At 40.4% G+C, this 17,228-nt stretch overlaps 1 protein-coding gene across 4 annotated transcripts; it reads right to left on the minus strand.

The window, feature by feature from the left end:
* Nucleotides 1–256: 256 nt before the first annotated feature.
* Nucleotides 257–16,851, minus strand: LOC127608409 (centrosome and spindle pole-associated protein 1-like). 4 transcript variants are annotated; one of them, XM_052077438.1, is made up of 29 exons: nucleotides 16,829–16,851; nucleotides 15,460–15,564; nucleotides 15,172–15,244; nucleotides 14,585–14,688; nucleotides 13,288–13,541; nucleotides 13,105–13,205; nucleotides 12,900–12,996; nucleotides 12,373–12,430; nucleotides 10,273–10,529; nucleotides 9,880–9,983; nucleotides 9,656–9,788; nucleotides 8,747–8,858; nucleotides 7,816–7,854; nucleotides 6,966–7,113; nucleotides 6,737–6,856; nucleotides 6,490–6,603; nucleotides 4,904–5,016; nucleotides 4,427–4,576; nucleotides 4,217–4,342; nucleotides 3,938–4,030; nucleotides 3,673–3,739; nucleotides 2,875–3,001; nucleotides 2,501–2,637; nucleotides 2,284–2,412; nucleotides 1,261–1,298; nucleotides 1,096–1,156; nucleotides 834–940; nucleotides 578–689; nucleotides 257–499 (listed from the first exon to the last, which is right to left on the minus strand). In XM_052077438.1, exons 2-29 carry the CDS (start codon nucleotides 15,556–15,558, stop codon nucleotides 327–329), a joined length of 3,246 nt encoding a protein of 1,081 aa, XP_051933398.1. In that variant the 5' UTR covers nucleotides 15,559–15,564; nucleotides 16,829–16,851; the 3' UTR covers nucleotides 257–326. The 4 variants fall into 4 exon arrangements, with proteins under 4 accessions (XP_051933398.1, XP_051933380.1, XP_051933388.1 ...); XM_052077420.1 differs by lacking the exon at nucleotides 16,829–16,851 and adding an exon at nucleotides 16,655–16,702; XM_052077428.1 differs by lacking the exon at nucleotides 16,829–16,851 and adding an exon at nucleotides 16,568–16,626.
* Nucleotides 16,852–17,228: the final 377 nt, after the last annotated feature.

Consider the following 17,228-nt stretch of genomic DNA (forward strand, 5'->3'; position numbering starts at 1 on the left):
ACTCCCCCTTGTATTACGTGTCCTATGCTGCCTTGCGTCTTCGCGCGCACGCGCGCACAGTCGGTGGGCTCTGATCAAGTAGTTTGCACTTCGTCACCGTCATTTTTTTGAAGAAAAAAAAAAAGAAATCCACTTATAAAATAGCCATACAAATAATTTATTGAAAAGTATATTGCATCAGTACATTGTAAAATAAATTAAAGTTCCCTGTAACTCAGTGAATATTGAAACTAAGCTATTGATTAGAAATTCCCACTGACCCATTCTTTTGTCATTTATTAAACAGAAATATCACGTGGTAAGTCAGGTACAGACTGGATAAGCCCCTACGTTGTCAAAGGGTCCCTTTTCATGGATTCTTCTAAACATTTGAGAGTTTCTGAAGTACCCGGTCGCATCCAGGGATCAGTCGAGAAGGATTCTATTGAACTTTGACGGTTGTGAGTGAGCTGAGAAATTTTGGGAGGCAACAAGTCCTCATCAGATAGGTCCACTATTCCTGGAGATCAAGGAACAGTAGTCACTCGTTATAAATCCACATAGCTCTTAACATTTCTAAATATGTCACAGGCTGTACCGGCTCTGTTGCCCCCACAAGCGGGGGACATCTTTTCCTGGCTTTTTTCCTCACCGCTCGACTCTGCTTCTCTTTGCTTCCTGCTACCTGAATGGGTGGGGTTGTCTGGTTCCTAAACATCAGAGGATGTGAAACACAAGATTAGTCATAAGTAAAGTATCATCATTGTTGCATTATAACAGGACAAATGTCACAGGAGCACTGAGATGAAAAACATGGTTGAAGTATGTACACTAAGTTATGGAAAGGTTCGCACCAGAGAATGCTGGGACTGTTTGGTCAGCCTCCTCCTTTCCCGGGCTGAGAGCAGTGTTGTCTCAGCCTCTGGGGAGCTTGGCACAGAAAAAGCATCTCCTAAAGGGGCTGAAAACACCCATAATAAGAAAATTAGTTAAATCTAACCACAGGAGAAAGTTTGAAAATAAAGCTTTTTTTTCAACAATGTATTATTTGACCTCTTGAAAACAACCCGTGTTACGTTGCTTTGAGTTAATCGGTTTCAAGCACAGCTCTCTTACCAAGAAAAGCGCTATCCGACTCGAGGAGAGATCCTCTTGCATGTCGCCCCATCACACTTTCCTGAAACACAAAATCCTCCCATTCAGAACTCCATGCTAAAGGCTACAGTGAAGTTCACAGAAGAAATACTGAGGATGACAAAGCAACCATTATTTGTCGCTCACCAGATCGTTTTGATGAGTATGGCATACATCAAAATCACCTGAAACACAAAAGTTTTATTTTATGGCTTCCACAATTAGCAAAAACAAATTGGTCATTTATATTTACACCTCCAAAATGGCTGACATTTTTCACTCCAAGAAAACAAGTGTCAAATCTTTGAACTAATTACACAAATTACAAATGGAACAAAACCTCAGAACCCATACTGCATATTTCTAGATATGGCATCCCATTGGAAAAAAATTATTAGGGTATATTTTTGGACAAAAGCCATAACAAATTAGCCAATATCATTTTGATAGTTTGATACACCCTTCTGAAATAAATTGGCTCAAATTATCTTTATTCATATTCTGTGAGGACATTGATCACGTTAAGAAATTTGTCACAAAAGTCAAAGGATTTAACAAGGACACTTATTTTACTAGGAAATGCTTTTTGTTTTTATATTTTCCAATGAGCATTCAATTGTACCCGACAGCTTTCCTAGGAAATCACAATGTCCCATTAATGGTCAGAAATTTTAAGAACAGTGTATTGAACTGTAGATGATACTGTATTGGTCGAGTATCAATGATTCGGTGAATTTGATGTAAGACCAGAGGGATGAAATCCATTGTTCTAGGCGTAGTCGCCCCCGACGCCAAAGAAATTAAAATTAAAATTAAAAACAGATTAAAATTGGACTTCTTTTCCATTTTAAAAAGCATGCAATTGCACGCATTTGATCCAAATTCCCTTCTTTGGGGCAATGGCACAGTTGCACGTGGTGTCGACGTCTGCGGCAGATGGTTTAGAAAGGCCTTTGAAGATTGTGACCATGTGAGTGGCCATAGCCATAGAACTTTTGACTACAGATGCAACCCTACATATTTTGAATAACTTGAGTCATTCCCGATTTTTTCTTTTTATCATAAAGGACATGGAAGTCTCCTGAAGCCAGTTCATCATTCAGACACACTCAAAAAGGTCAAGTTTACTTCTATATTAATTAGAATTAAAAAGAAGCACTGTTCTCCGACCATGCGTGTATGAGGGCCTCTGGCTACTGAGCTTCTGAAGCGGTTCATTGTAGACACGCCTCCTCCTGCTGGCCGCACCCACTCTCTCCATCCTCTCAACCTCCACGGAACTCAACCTGGATTCACGATCTGACATACACATACGAAGCAGTCAGGAGTAATTTGCGGCCGTTATCTCTTCTGAAAATAATGCAATTCAAAGCTTAAGTTCTTCAACCTGTGTAATCAAGCTGAAGCGTGTCATGAATTTGGAGCAGATTACTTGGTTCCATGTTTCTGGAGGGGGGCTTTCGAACCGGAGCCTGGAGCCGCAGCATCGCCATATTAAAAACATCCACTCGTGGACGTGATTGTCTGTGTTAATAGAAACATCTTAAATCATCAACGTAAAATTTACACAGCGATACAAGTCTACCCATCGCTGCAAATAATGAGACCGAGCTATTTTTAGCATTGCTTTTTATTATACCTTGGTGTTTAATACAAATCAAGTTCAGGAGCATTAATTTTCTGTCTCACAGCTATACATGAAATTGTTTCGGGCCAGGCTGGAATTGTAAGCTGAACATTGTCATACGTAAGGGATCTGACCTTCCAGTTATTACGGGGTCCATTTCATCACAAACGCCCTGCTGCAGATGAGTCTCAAGTCGCTTTTGCTCTGCACGAAGCTGCCGACGCAACGCTGACAGTTCACTGTACACGTCAAGTTTACTGACTGAAAATATAAACAATACATAGAATGATCAATTCGGTGGAAGCCACAATAGAATGGGAACACAAAATCTCAATTTTCTTACACAAAAAGCATGATGGTCTTGTGATATGCGTTACACAACAAAAAGAAAACATAAAAGGCTAAGAGGAAGTAATAGTTGCGTGGTACTAGTTTTTGTTGGAATAATTATAACTGGTGTACGGCTACGATGTCATGCTATGAATTTACATTGCTGACATTTATTGGGTAAAGACTCAAAAATCATTGCTTGCTGATTTGAGATCGGTTCCAACTACTGCTGGATATTCCCCACACAGTACCAAATAGGTGGTGAATATGTTCACGCTACGGGAGAGATGGTGTTTTTATGGAGCACTGCAGAGGTGACCAACACTTGCTTGACCAACACACTAAACTACCAACTACCTGGGACCAGAGCAGGACATGCATGGCTAAATCACTTGGTAATCACTATTAACGCACATCAGAGAAGCGTCTTTGTTTAGATATGGATTTATGTGAATGAAAGCAGAGTACCATGGGAAGTTTAATTTCATAAAATACCGCTCCAAATTGTACCCGAAAGGGAGTTCAACTTCACAATTTTATGGATGCAAAGTAGTTCATAATTTTTTTGCTAGTAATAATATACACACTCTGCGTGTACGCACCTGCAGCTCGTAGTTGATTTCTACAAGCAGGAACAGGGGGAGATCTGTGACCAGACATAGATTGCTCCTGAAGACAAAAATAGAAAAGTAAGGGTCACATTTTCAACCAGAAAAAAAGAAACTTGTAAGAAAGAGAGCCATTTCTGTTCTATAACCTAACAAGATCGGAAGCAGATTCTTGCTTTGTCCAGACTCTGTAAGCAGGCTAGAATCATGTCCGCATTCTTACTTTTAAATGATTTATTTGCGCAAAAGTGAGACTCACAGATACGGCAGCAGTGGAGTGACGGCTCTCAAAAATGGATGACCTGGGACTCTTCTGCAGACTTGGAACTGGAGCCGACGACTCCCGGTGAACCTAAAGTTACAAAATAAATGATACATGCAGTATGACCCACTGGGGAAAATCGAATGTGTAGAATCTTTTGTGACTTTCATTGCAACACATAAAAAAAAAAAAAATCAAAATTTTCATTTACTTGTTATTGTCCGAACAATTCATTAGGGGAGACAAGTGCCCAAACGTAGACCAGAGTCTACGTACCTGAGCATGCTTCGCTTGCTCACGTTGCTTCTGCGCTGCTTTCTCCTTCTCCTCAGTCTTCTTTCTTTCTGCTTCCATCTTCCTCTGTTCTGCCAGCTTAAGCTGTTCTTGTTCCTTGGCCTTTTGCTATAATGCAGATTCCACACACCCCACAAAATGATTAAGAATTAAGTTTTTGGGCATGGTGCCTTTGAACAAAAAGCACCTTACCTCCATCTCCTTCCGTTTCTTCTTCTCTTGTTCTTCTTCATATTCTCTCTTAATACGAGCCATCTGCTCTGCCACCTTCCTCTCGAGCTTTTCATCTTCCAGTCTGTTCCGTTCCCTCTCCTCTGCCTGTTTATGAAGTTTCTCTTCAATCTGAAAGCAAAGGCAGTTTCTATCTAAATTCCCAGCCTAGATCATCCTTACCGAGGAGGTACGCTGGAGCTTGGAGGGATGAGGCCAATTTTGAGAAGGGGAATGGTGGCTGCTTTTAGTTTGTCGCTAGATGATAGTCATGACCTGTCGAATTTCCAAATCTGTGTGCAGTGTAACAGAATGGCACTCTTTCCGGTCAAACAACCAAAATCGAATCTCAATTCTGCGTTTGGAGTTTGAAGACCAAAAGCTTCTGATTTGCATTAGCGTCATTTACCAATCAAAATCAGCCATATTGAACGAACGCTGCTTTACGAGATACAGTACCTGCTTTTTCAGGTAAGCTTTGTACTTGTCTTGCTCATCGAGTTGCTGTGGTCTAGGCTGGTTGGTCAACACACTGCCCCTGGAAAATTGGGGTGTTTGAACATGAGTGAAACCTAAAAAAGAAAAAAATATTATTTTAAGTCAAGCCGATAATATTTCATTTAATCTAATTCAAATCGACACCGCAATGTAGTAAAATGCAACTTTCAAATTAAAAAAGCCTGTAATTTTTGGGACGGGACACAGCTTCATTTTGGACAGTGGGCTTTTACATACATGTAATTTCAATGGTATAGCGCCTAGATACATGTGGTGCTCAAGAAATGCATTTCAGATGTTTACATATTGTTTCATGAAACATGAAAAGATGAAATAATAAAGCCGCAGATTTGATTGTATCATCATTGTAATCTGATTTATCACTTACTGATTTATGTTTACATTACATTTGTTTGGTAGAATTTTGTGAAGTGGTTGTGAATGTTTAAACACCTGAAAAGTATTTAGTAAGTTAACAATTGTAAATGATAAACTGTCTTTCAAATGAACTCATGGTTCATCCCATGAGCTGATTGGCTGCGCATCTTCGCAGCCCCACCCAGCACCTTCCCTTGTGTCTCGTCACGCTGTTGACTCTCGTTCATCTCACTCAGAAGGCAATGCTGATGAATGTTAATTACTGTATAAGGTTTTGTAATTTAAAAATTAAATGTGTCTTTGTCTGAAATATGTAAAGTATAATCACTGTTTACATATTTTAAACATGCTGCTACCCACATACACTTATCGCGGTAGGGTCCCGGTCCCCATTAACCGCGATAAGTGAGGGATCGCTGTATGTATTATAAATCTGATGTGAAATTGATTAGTTTGTTTAAAAAAAAACATTGGTAGAGGATATAGAAAAAATTAAAGGCACATGAAATTGCAATTACAATATTGAGGGGGAAAATGGGGAAAAATAAAAACAATTACATTACACTAGTCACCAAATTTGTACTTTGTCTCCGGTTTTAAGTATCTGCCAAAAGCGAGTCACAATCCAATACTTCGGCAATGCGTTAAGAAAAAAAAGATTTCATTTGAATCCAGTGTGTTGGAAATCGGGAGACATCTTTTTTTTTGGGGGGGGGGGGGCGCATTTCTCTCCATCTTCATGTTTCTCACAACACATTCCATTTTATTCTTCATGTTGGACACAAGACTGTGTCCAAATATCGTTTCTTATCCAAAGACAATCTCTGGCTGGCCAGCAATCGGTCTATTTCAATGCACTAAATTGCGCTCACCAAGTTGTATCCCAGCTCATTCTTCTTCTGATCCAAATACTACCGCTTGGAAAAAAGCGTGATTTAGAGTTTAACTCTAAATCACATCGGCCACAGAGATTCACAACATGTACAACTTTAGAGCTCATATCTAAGCACATTCAGGCCTCCTCAGGCTGTCAGCAATACTGTCCATGTCAGCCATACCTGCAAAATATTTTCTTAGTTTTGACCACTCCATTTTGCTTATTGAAGTAGCCAGCTGTGGAATGTATTTCGCAGAACAATTGTCATTGATTCTTTTCTTTGCAACAGTACCAGAGATCCTGTCGTTGGGATGCTCAGATGGACAGGCTGCAACCACAACTGGTGCTCTCTGATGCTGCTCTGGGTTACTGTTTGCCTCCTCAATCGATATGTGTGTCCGATGACCTGGAAAATTAAATTATCTTAAAAATACTGGTTACCTGAAATTGAGCATACTGTATAACATGAATATACTATAGCATTGAAGAGGAAGATTTCAGTTCAGAATTATGGACGGTATGCAACATTGCTACAGTACCAGAGATCCTATCATTGGAGTGCTCAATTGGGCAAGGGGCTATCACAGCTGGGGCTCTTTGTTGCCACTCTGGGTTACTGTGGGCCTCTTCATTCAACTTGTGCATCTGCTTGAGGTCAGCTGGCCATGAGAAAACAAAAGCTTACCATAATATACACACACAGAGGAGTGTGGTGAAGTTATCAAATTGGGTATTAGGCAAAACTTTGAGGGTGACAGTAGGACACACCGATGAGATTTCCTGTACTGTCTTTGAGTGGGGCTCCACCGCCGCCTCGACCCCAAGGCTGATGCCTCTTCATGTCGGCCTCCAGCTTGGCCTCGTAACGCTCGCGCTCCTCCCTCTCTACTCGTTTCCGCTCCTGCTGCTCCAAAATCTTCAAAACAAACAGTCCTCCTTTCATCAGATGAAGACTCCACAGCTCTACTTAAGCTCAAACCAGTGATTCTTTGATGATTTGTGGCTACATTTGGTTTCTATTACATCTGACCAAATCGATCATACATCAAATGTACTCCCATAATAACAACTGAACTACTGTACGTATTACAATTTGGAGTACCGGTAATATTGCAATTTCCTCAAGTTTATATAGTTTCGTCAGGGTGCAGATTTTTTTCCTCACAAAGATTAAATTAAGATAATGTCTTCTGCTATGCAAAATAATGGCAGGATACAATACTTAACATTAGCGCAACAACCATTGGACATCAAAAGTCAATTTCTGTGCTGAATACTGCATCAAAATGGGGATCTTAGTTACTGTAATTGCTTTATTTAGGGCTCTAGCAGGACCCAGAAAATACCGCAGTGATGTGTTTTAAACAATAAAAACCTGCCTTGTTGTATGGATATAAGACTGTACTTCAAGGATAAAACATGTTCTTAGGCGAGAATAGGATCTGACATACACAAATGATGAGAGGCACTACAGAAAAAACAAAGGAAGATAGGAGCAGTAATGGTGGTGCATGGGAGCATTTAACATCTGACAGTCTAACAAACACATCTACTAAATACACGTCTGTCCAACTGGGGATCCAAGGTTTCAATAGGGCTGCTCAAAAACCTATTTTACCTTGTTCAATAGCTTGCTGCTCCTTTCACTGGCATCATTCTGTCAACATATCGCAAACTAAGATGCACTTAATGAATTTCACACTCTTCAAACTTCTCTTCAACCAATTCACATTTTCATACAGTTTGTCTCAGCCAAATTTTCATGAATACCACACTGGCAGGGCTCGTAAATGTCCCGGTTTTTCAAGGTGTGCTCATAAAAAAATTAAAAAAAATAAAAATAAATAAATATAATAATAATCCAGGCGCACAGTCCAAAGTGCATGTTTTAGTGCTCCGACAGCCCTTACCCCACTGAGGGGCGAACAATTGCGATTGTAGAAAAATAAACGTTCACGGTCAGAGTTTTTACAAGGTCGCAAATGTTCGCAAAATGTCCGCCCAAGTTTTTTTTTGTTTCTTTTGAGGGTCGCAAGAAAATGTTTAATATGCTCAGGTCAGCTCTAAAATATAAAACTACAGTTGAATGCCTGGCAAATGTTGAGTGAATGTTTGTGACCTTGAACAAACCCTGACGTGAAGGCAACATTCACTACCTTCGAAAAACACTGCTGTGCTTAGTGCTAACGAGTACACTGTGACACTCTGTTTTTTTTCCTCTCGCAAGGTTCAACAGTAAATATCATGGCAAAATCTACAGGTTTTAATATTATACCAAATATTACAGCCGTAATATGTCAAATCGTAATCCCACTGAATCAAATCGTAACACTAAAATCGTTCCATCCCAGAATCGTATCGTATTGACAATCGTATCAAATTGTCTTTGGTGGAGGGATGCATCCATCCATGGGTGAAATGAAATTGTCACAGCAGCAATATTCACAATTACAACAAAGGCATAGTGACAAAATAATGAAAAGAATCAGATGTTATTGTTTATGCAGAGAGTTTCTAACAAAACTAATTATTTCTATAGTACGTCTTACCTGTTTTTTCAGGGCTTCTCCATAGTTCAATGTCCTTTCCCTGTTTGATTTGGGTCTCTCTGGGGGGACTAGCCCAGTATAGGGGGCTGTTGAAACAGTTTCAGTAGTGGGCCTGCCAGGATCGGGGAGGGAAAAAAAACATGCACTGTAAAGACCATTTTGTTATTTTAACGTTTTCTGTACAAACATTTAACCTAGTAACCTAATTAGAAATGTCAAGACTTAATAACATGATACTTTGATGAGATCTTAAATAGGCACTTCTTGATCCTAGAGGTACAGCAATTAACTCAACTTTGATGATTAACAAATAGTTTAGTTACCTTTCTAATTTAAAATTGTTCAAATGATGAGAATTACATCTTCTCAATTGGAAATAACTGTGTTATGTAGTCCTCCATGAAAATGGACTGGTTACCTCCGTGTTGAATCAAAATGAAACATTTGCTTTTACTTCGGGAAACAGTGATGAAAATTTTGTTACAGACCGAATCAGTAACTGAATCATAATTTGTATTTGTAAATGTTCTGCAGTCAATCTGAAATAATGTCATGTCCTGAAATAAACAGATGGAAATGAATGTATATTTTCAGTTTGATTAATTTCTGAAAAAGTCAAGAGATGAATCAATTATTAAAATAATCATTAAATGGGTATCAACTAGGGCTGCAACTATTTAATCATCTGGGCTCTGTAGTGGCCATGTGCATCCTTTTTTTGAAACATTTTGACAACACTCATAACAATGTGGGTTAAATTGGTTTAATTCTAGATTCAACACTTTCGGGCAGTAAAATCAAACAAGGCCTAAATATTAAATAATAAAGGATGTTTCATCAAAACAAATTATAAGATGCACATCGGGTCCTCACGCAAAACGGAGTTAACAGAGAAGCGAGGATATTTACTGTGGCGTGGGCTCAGGTAAACTGCTTCCACTTTGGGGGCTTGTGTCACTCAATTGACTGCACATAGCTCCTCCTGGTGGCATGTTATAGTAAGACAGGGGAAGTCCCGCAGCAGGGTAAGGCAAATGACCATCTATATGTGGAGATTCATTTAAATGGTGAAAGATGATTGTGGCTTGAGATTAGAGAGTGGATCGTATTCAACAGAAGAGTTTAGTACTCACAGTAGGCAAGGCTTGGGTCAAGGAAGTTTCTGTTGCTGTAATTGTAACGGGGCTCTCGATAGGGACTGACTATGTGAGCAGGATGAGGAGAGAGCAAAGGAATTCTGAGGAATGAAAAAAAGTTAAACTGATCATGTTGTCTTGGTGTAAGGATTGTAGGTCAATTGATGTACAGGAATGGGCCAGTACACTAAAAAGAACAACAACAAAAATTATCATCTGAGGCTAGTATGTTAATAAAAAATGTTTTAAAAGGGGGGGGGGGGTATTCCCTTCACAATCACATAACCCAATCAGGATTAGCATCTCTTCTGTTTAATAAACCTTTAATAGCAAAAATGTTTCCCAGCAACGAGGCATAAAAAAGTGACGAGTAAATAACACAATGTATACCTGGAAGTGTCCATCACTCTGGGAAAGGAGAGGCCAAAAGGCTGTCTTTCAGGAGACAGCCCACCTTCATTGCAATCCAACAATGGAGACTGAAAGGCGACATGGGACTGATTCTGTGCAGGCATCAGCCTGTCTCCAACACCGGTCTTGTCATGATTAGGTAAGCTGGATGATGATTCGCTCTGTCCCAACATGGAGTGCCGCGACAGCCAAGACTCTTTTCTCTTGCTCAGTCCAAACTGCCTGATTCGGTTTGGCTAATGTGCACGGACAGACACACAAGTTTGCTATAAATGAGAGCATCACCACTGTCCACTTTCGACCAGTATCAGGTGACGAGATATGATTACAATTGACTGACGGTTTTCAAAGTCGTTTACGGGTAAATTTAATCAAACAATTTTGATCGTTCTCCCCAAAAAAGTTTTCAGTTGTTTGTAAAGGTAGGTTTTGTTTAGGTCATGTTAAAATGCTTGAATAAGCCTAAACTCTGCTGTGGCCAACAACTCCATACAGGACAGGTGCTATGAGGATTTGAGTTGCCCCTGAACTCAAGTGGTCAGAATTTTCCAGATGGTGCTTTGCTTTCTTTGCAGCTTGGTACCATCAGACACTGCACGCAATCATCAAACATTGTGGAAACTAAGCATAAATGCGTAGAACATTGATTTAAAGATCAAAACACAGAACAGTGAAGCATCCAGTGTCTTTTTATGGCCACAAAAGGAAATCACCTCATTTCGCTTGGCAAGGTTGCATAGCTAAGATTGAGGACTGCAGCTGTCTTCTTTCTGTAGCTTTGGTCTGTCATGGACATTGTCTTTCGCTTCTTTGTGTCCTGAAGCCCCTCTTTTCAAAGTCTTGGTTGCCCTGAGACATCTCAACTTACGTTCTCTGTGAATCACTTTGATAGAGGGTTTCTATTAAAGCTTTGTGACAAGGAGATGATAACCTAGGAGTTAAATGTCATTCAAAAGCTTTGTGACATGGAGTGGAGGACCTAAGAGTCCATGTCATATACATCGCCCACGAACATACTATGTGTTCTTTCTGCTGGAGGCTGTAAATTTCCCCAGTGTGGGACGAATAAAGGATATCTTATCTTATCTTATGTTCACGCTGCAGGATATGATGCCCAATCAGATTTTTTTTTGTGTGTGGTCGTTCACATAATAAAAACAAATGTGACTTTTAATTGGAACGGAACTCGTCCGTGGAGTGACACGCATGTACACAAAACATGTCACATGGTGCCATGCGTTTATAGATATGAATATGGTAAATATGGCTACTCTGGGAGGTTTCTGTCCTGACGCATTTGCGGCAATTTCAAGGATTTTGTGCTCCGAATGACTGTTGTCCCCATATATTTATCAGCCTTAACGTATTTACTTTTTGCCACCGACTCTTTTCTGCTCATTTGTCCACGATTGTCTTTCCTGCTGTCTGTTTTGTCAATGAATTGTGACATTGCCTTTTGATAATATGCAGGTTGGATGAGCGCACCTGACGGTAATTTTTGACACACACCATTTTGCCTGTTAGTTGGAGCATAATTTGTTAACTGTCAAACTGTACTCATGCACTATCATTGAATAAAAAGTACCGGTACTGTATTTTCCGCACCAAAAGGTGCACCTAAAAGCATTCAATTTTCCCAAAAGCTGACAGTGCGCCCTATTACCCAATGTGCCTTCCATATGGTGTCATAGTCTCTTCAGCATGAGTTGGCAAATGAGTTGTTTCGCTGTTAGTGTTCCTATGCCATCTAGTGGTGATTATTAGCAGGAACCAATTGGAACCTGAAAGGATTCTGCCCGACACTAATAGACATGTGCATTCACCAACAAGTCGCTGATGGTGTAGTAGTACACTCGCTTGACTTGTGTGCGGGCAGCGTGGGATCGGTTGCGCTTTATAATCCCAAGTGCCTTGCAGAGCAGAAAATACAGTACCTGTAGCCCTTGAATGTAGATGACAACACAAAGTTAATTTGCCTCCTACATAGCAGGACCAGTGATGTCACTACTGCGCACGAGTACATGCGATGACCATGTTCGAACGATATATCGTAAAACCCTTTGTCAGATACATGCTGACCTGTTTCTCTGGATCGTTTGCTCCTGTTGCTGCAACTTTCAGCTCCAAATCTTTCTCCCTGTACAAAGAATACAACATAATAAATGCTTAAACATAACCCATTTGGAGGTGCAACAATTAATTGGAAAACAATTGTTTATCAAATTAAACACTCGTTCGATAACAGACTGATCGTTTTGATCCATCGTTTAACTTAAAAATTGTCCAAAGGCTTTGACTTCAGTCTTTCAACACAAAATATTCAGATTTCTATAGTCCTCCATGAAAGCAGACTGATTATCATTTTGTTCAATCAAAGTCATTTGTCACAAGTCAAACACCTTCTTTTTCTTCAATTTAGAAAACAATGAGCAACATTTTTGCCCATTTCTTGACATGCTAGAGACCAAACCAGGAAGTGAATCATAAATGGACTTTACATCGATGCGAGTGACCGGGATCGGACGATAGTTTGCATTTTATACAAAAATCGATGAGTACAACCCGTACAAAAAGTTAGTCTAGAGCCCTGTGGTGAATACACTTACCTTTTTTTGTTTCTGAGTTGCTCGGCTATTTGTTCCTGCAGCTCCACTCTGTAGCGCTCTTTCCTCCTTTGTAGGATTACATCTGTATCAATTTCTCCTGAAAAAAAGAGGTTGTCCGAGTATTTTATTCAGAATCACTGTAAAGGTCACAGGGCAGCTTGTTGGCAATCATTCAACTTGAGTGTGTTATGCAAGTCGTTTTTACCAATTAAAAGGCCAGTAGAAAATTCTGCTTGATCAGATTTATTCAGTGCTCTTGATCGTCTACCTTGGCCGGCAAAACCTGAAGGACTCTCACTCTCCTCCCTGGGAAAATGCCAAAGCTTAATTAAAAGATGCACACAGAAAATACAGAAAAAAAACAGGCGAAAAGGTGTGTTACAACTACCTCCCATCATCCTTGTTGAAATGTGTCTTCTTGGAACTGCAGTCCAAACCCAGTCGCCTGCTACTTGTGACCTCTGATAGCTTCTCTTCTGTGTACTGTTCCCCCTCTGACTCCTCGTCCACAAGATTCTCTCGTCTGACCTGGTGTAAGGGACTCTCAGGAGGGGAAAGAGCTCTGCGAGACTCCTTATGAGCTTCTGTCAGAGTGCCGACGTCCCTCCGTGAAGGGGGGCGCTGTCTGAGGACACCATTTTGCTAAAGAAAGAGGGATGTAATGTACAGTTTGATTTTCCATGTTTAATTGTTGTTCTGGGTTCAAACATGTTCAAAATGTGTGTTTTTTTTGGTTTATGTAATCAAAAGCATTATAATTGGTATCCTCGCATTTTGTTGAATTACCAATAATACATTCATTCATTCATTTTCCGAGCCGCTTGATCCTCACTAGGGTCGCGGGGGGTGCTGGAGCCTATCCCAGCTGTCTTCGGGCAGTAGGCGGGGGACACCCTGAATCGGTTGCCAGCCAATCGCAGGGCACACAGAAACGAACAACCATTCGCTCTCACACTCACACCAAGGGACAATTTAGAGTGTTCAATCAGCCTGCCACGCATGTTTTTGGAATGTGGGAGGAAACCGGAGCACCCGGAGAAAACCCACGCAAGCCCGGGGAGAACATGCAAACTCCACACAGGGAGGCCGAATCTGGAATCGAACCCTGTACCTCTGTACTGTGAAGCCGACGTGCTAACCACTGGACTACTGGGCCGCCCGTACCAGTAATACAACTAAAAGTAATTCCAAGTTGTTTAGCTTTCAGTTATTTCACTGCTTTTTACTTATGTTTTTAAGTTTTTTTACCATGGTATCGTTTCCCTTTTTTGTCTTCTTTTAAAGATACATAAAACAACTGCCCTGTTTTGTCAGCCGCTGCTTGTTGCAAACAGTTCTTATTACAGCTAAATATTTTGCAAAGGTGTTGAGTCCATCTTTACATGGTACGAAAATACGGTGTTCCAAATGAGATCAGCAAACATGATCATGCTATATCATGCCTCTCCAAAAATGGTTGCTACCAAATCCTATGCGGTGGGACCAACTGAAAAAGTTGGTCGCACCAGTGCTAACACTGCAAAACGCAATGTCGAGCCTAGTTTATCAATTCAGTTTTCCAAATGGTACAAGCCGCAGTGGAATTTTCACTTGGCAGGGATTTGAAAGGCTGTCATTATTTGTGCATTTTGGAATTGTCACTGGGCTGGATCATGACTTTTATGAAAGCATGACAAATCTGTCACCTGTGCAATGTAGCGTCTGTAGTCCATACGGAGCTCATGCTGAAGCCTTTTTTTCTTCTTTTCATACTCCACACCGAGGGGAAGACCCACATTGCTGCTTTCTTCTGATAGAAACACACCAAATGAACCATAAGCAGATGTGGTTCCTTTAAATTCACAACAATAAAGACATCACAGAAAGCTGGAAACCGTAACACTATGACACTATGCATTAGTGTGTAGTCATTAGGGCTCTGTGATATGGCCAAAATTTACTATCATGATTGGTTTGCCGGATATCTCGATAACAATACAAGAATGATATTATTAATATAGATATACTGAAAGGTGAGGCTCACTCACAAGGTCTGCTATTTTATCCGCTGGTAATTTTGAATATGGTCACATAATGCTTTGAGACACAAAATAAGTGTACCATCCACGGCGAACATGGAAGTAGATGACTTGTGTGTAAGCTTTCTGTGCTACACAAGTGTGGAGAGGTCAAGTGACTGATATAATCCTCATTTCGATGTTAATAGCTTGAATGTCCATATTTCGATTTGGATACAATAAAGGCGCATCACCCAGCCCTCATGATCATGTACCATTCTCCTGTGCAGTTAACTTGGGCGGAATGTTCTCCTTGAGCGGGGACCCATAGCTTCTAAGAGGTTTTGCCTGTCAGATGAAAATATACTTAATTACTTACAAAAGTGGCTCACATCAACAGAATAAAAATAAACAATACAGGAGAGTATTGGGTTCAGCCTTTCCATAACGTCAAATATTGGAGTGTTTGTGGACAAAAATAAACCATTTGATCAGAATGTGTGATAGCATTATTGTCAAAGTTTGAAAAGTGTCGCCTGGTTTTGAAGAATATGCCAACTCACCTGGATTTCCATGTAAGGAGGATCTTGCTCCAAACTAGCTCTATCATGGGCCACCCTTGCCTTTCGCTCCCTGATGAAGAGCTCAAGCTCATCTTCCATCTCAATCTGGCAAAAGGTACAGTATTAACATAACACGTCCAGAAAGTCTCTTTACAATTTCAAATTTATTATAACAGCAAATGAATAGACACATTTGTGGAAATGATTAAAATGAGGAGTAGATATCGAATTTTTTTGTTCAATGCACAATATCTTTATTATAACCCTACAGAGGAAAGTCCCAGAGAGTGATGCTTGGTGAATGAATTGGCCGAAACATTAGTACACATCTTCCAATCCAACGTTATGAAAACATTTAATTTAAGAACCCAAGGACATGCAGTTTCCAATGTAGTGAAACACAGTTTCGAATGCAATGAGATAAACCAGAGAACGCAGGTAACTAATCCAATCAACATATATCATCATCCGTTGATTTTGTATTATGTTTTATGGACACCTTGTTTATCTCGAAAACAGAATTGCCCCTCTCTCCCAAATGTCAAATCATCCATGTACAAAAGGTGTGAGCATGCGTATGTTATGGAAATTTTTGTCGTCTATACGTGAGCAACAAAAGATAATCTCGACCTTCTAAATGCAGATAGATTTTTTTTTTAAGTAAGTGGTGGCTTTTTCCAAACATGGTAATGCCTAAATTGCCTGGAATGACCCAGGAATCACACTAGCCAGTGTTTTCTGTCAAAGGAGTTACATTTTTCAAATGGTGTGGGTTAAACACCCGTTTGGTCTAGTTCAAATGAATTAGTAGGTGCTGTCCATTCATTACCAGTCAAATTAATAAATGCGGTTGCTGGCTCTTTAATTCCCGTTGTCAGGCAACCACATAAGCACCGAAGAGTTAGCTATCGAGCTACACACGGCGTCAAACTTATTTATAAATAGTAGTCAGCGCAGCTATTACTGTACATTGACGGCACGAACGATCAATCAGGTTTACTGCAATTTGTGCAAGCTAATCCAATCCCACAGTTTAAGGTTTAGCTCGCCTGTTTGCCTGAATATAACAGTCAAAGCGAACAATGAAACCAGCAAAGCTCAACAATACCTCACACTAAATCAAATGTGTGGATGCTAACGTCTCACGCTGTTCGCCAAACTTCATCATTAGTTCGTCATATGCAACGTTACTTACCTGTAGAACGGCTTGTACCTAGCAAGTGTTCTGCGGCGCCTTGTTCCGTCTTAAACATTTACCCAAATGTTAATGCAGGTTCCGGTGTACCTTGTCAAAATAAAACGCATATGGCAGTTTATTTGGGGTTTGGACCAGAACCGTGTCACGTTTAAAATGAAAAGCGGTACTTACCGATTGATCCGTAAATTATTAGGGAATGCGCGTGTTAAAAGTTCCTGTTGTCCCATCGCCACTCGTTCTTCTGTTGTGCGTTGCTTGTTAGTTGGAGGAGACAAGAATCACAGGGAAAACAAGTGACGCCTCCTGAACGGAAGTCAGCTAGGTAACCGCTTCACTGTCAACGAACGCTTTTATTTCGAAAGCATGATGCTGCACCCCTTGTAATTCGACATTTGCTTGTCTTGTCGTATGGTGGCAACGACTCCTGGGGCGATCAACACTACAGTACTCAACACCTCCTTTCTTCCACACTGTATCAAGCGGTTTTCTACAATCACCAGGGTCCTGTATCTTTAAGGGAGTGGCGGTAGTGTAACACTCACTGGATCCAATGGAAGAAGGACGGGCACCA

The sequence above is a fragment of the Hippocampus zosterae genome, chromosome 1 (genome assembly GCF_025434085.1).
Source record: "Hippocampus zosterae strain Florida chromosome 1, ASM2543408v3, whole genome shotgun sequence".
Lineage (NCBI taxonomy): Eukaryota > Metazoa > Chordata > Actinopteri > Syngnathiformes > Syngnathidae > Hippocampus > Hippocampus zosterae.

Bases quoted from the DNA above. Each gene is read 5' to 3' on its own strand.
- LOC127608409 (XM_052077438.1), bottom strand. From the start codon at position 15,558: ATGGAAGATGAGCTTGAGCTCTTCATCAGGGAGCGAAAGGCAAGGGTG. The intron at 13,206-13,287 runs GTAGTTGTAACA...GCATTTTCCCAG, and splicing joins TTCAACAAGGATGATGGGAG to GGAGGAGAGTGAGAGTCCTT. The intron at 6,857-6,965 runs GTGTGTCCTACT...TCTCATGGCCAG, and splicing joins CAGTACAGGAAATCTCATCG to CTGACCTCAAGCAGATGCAC.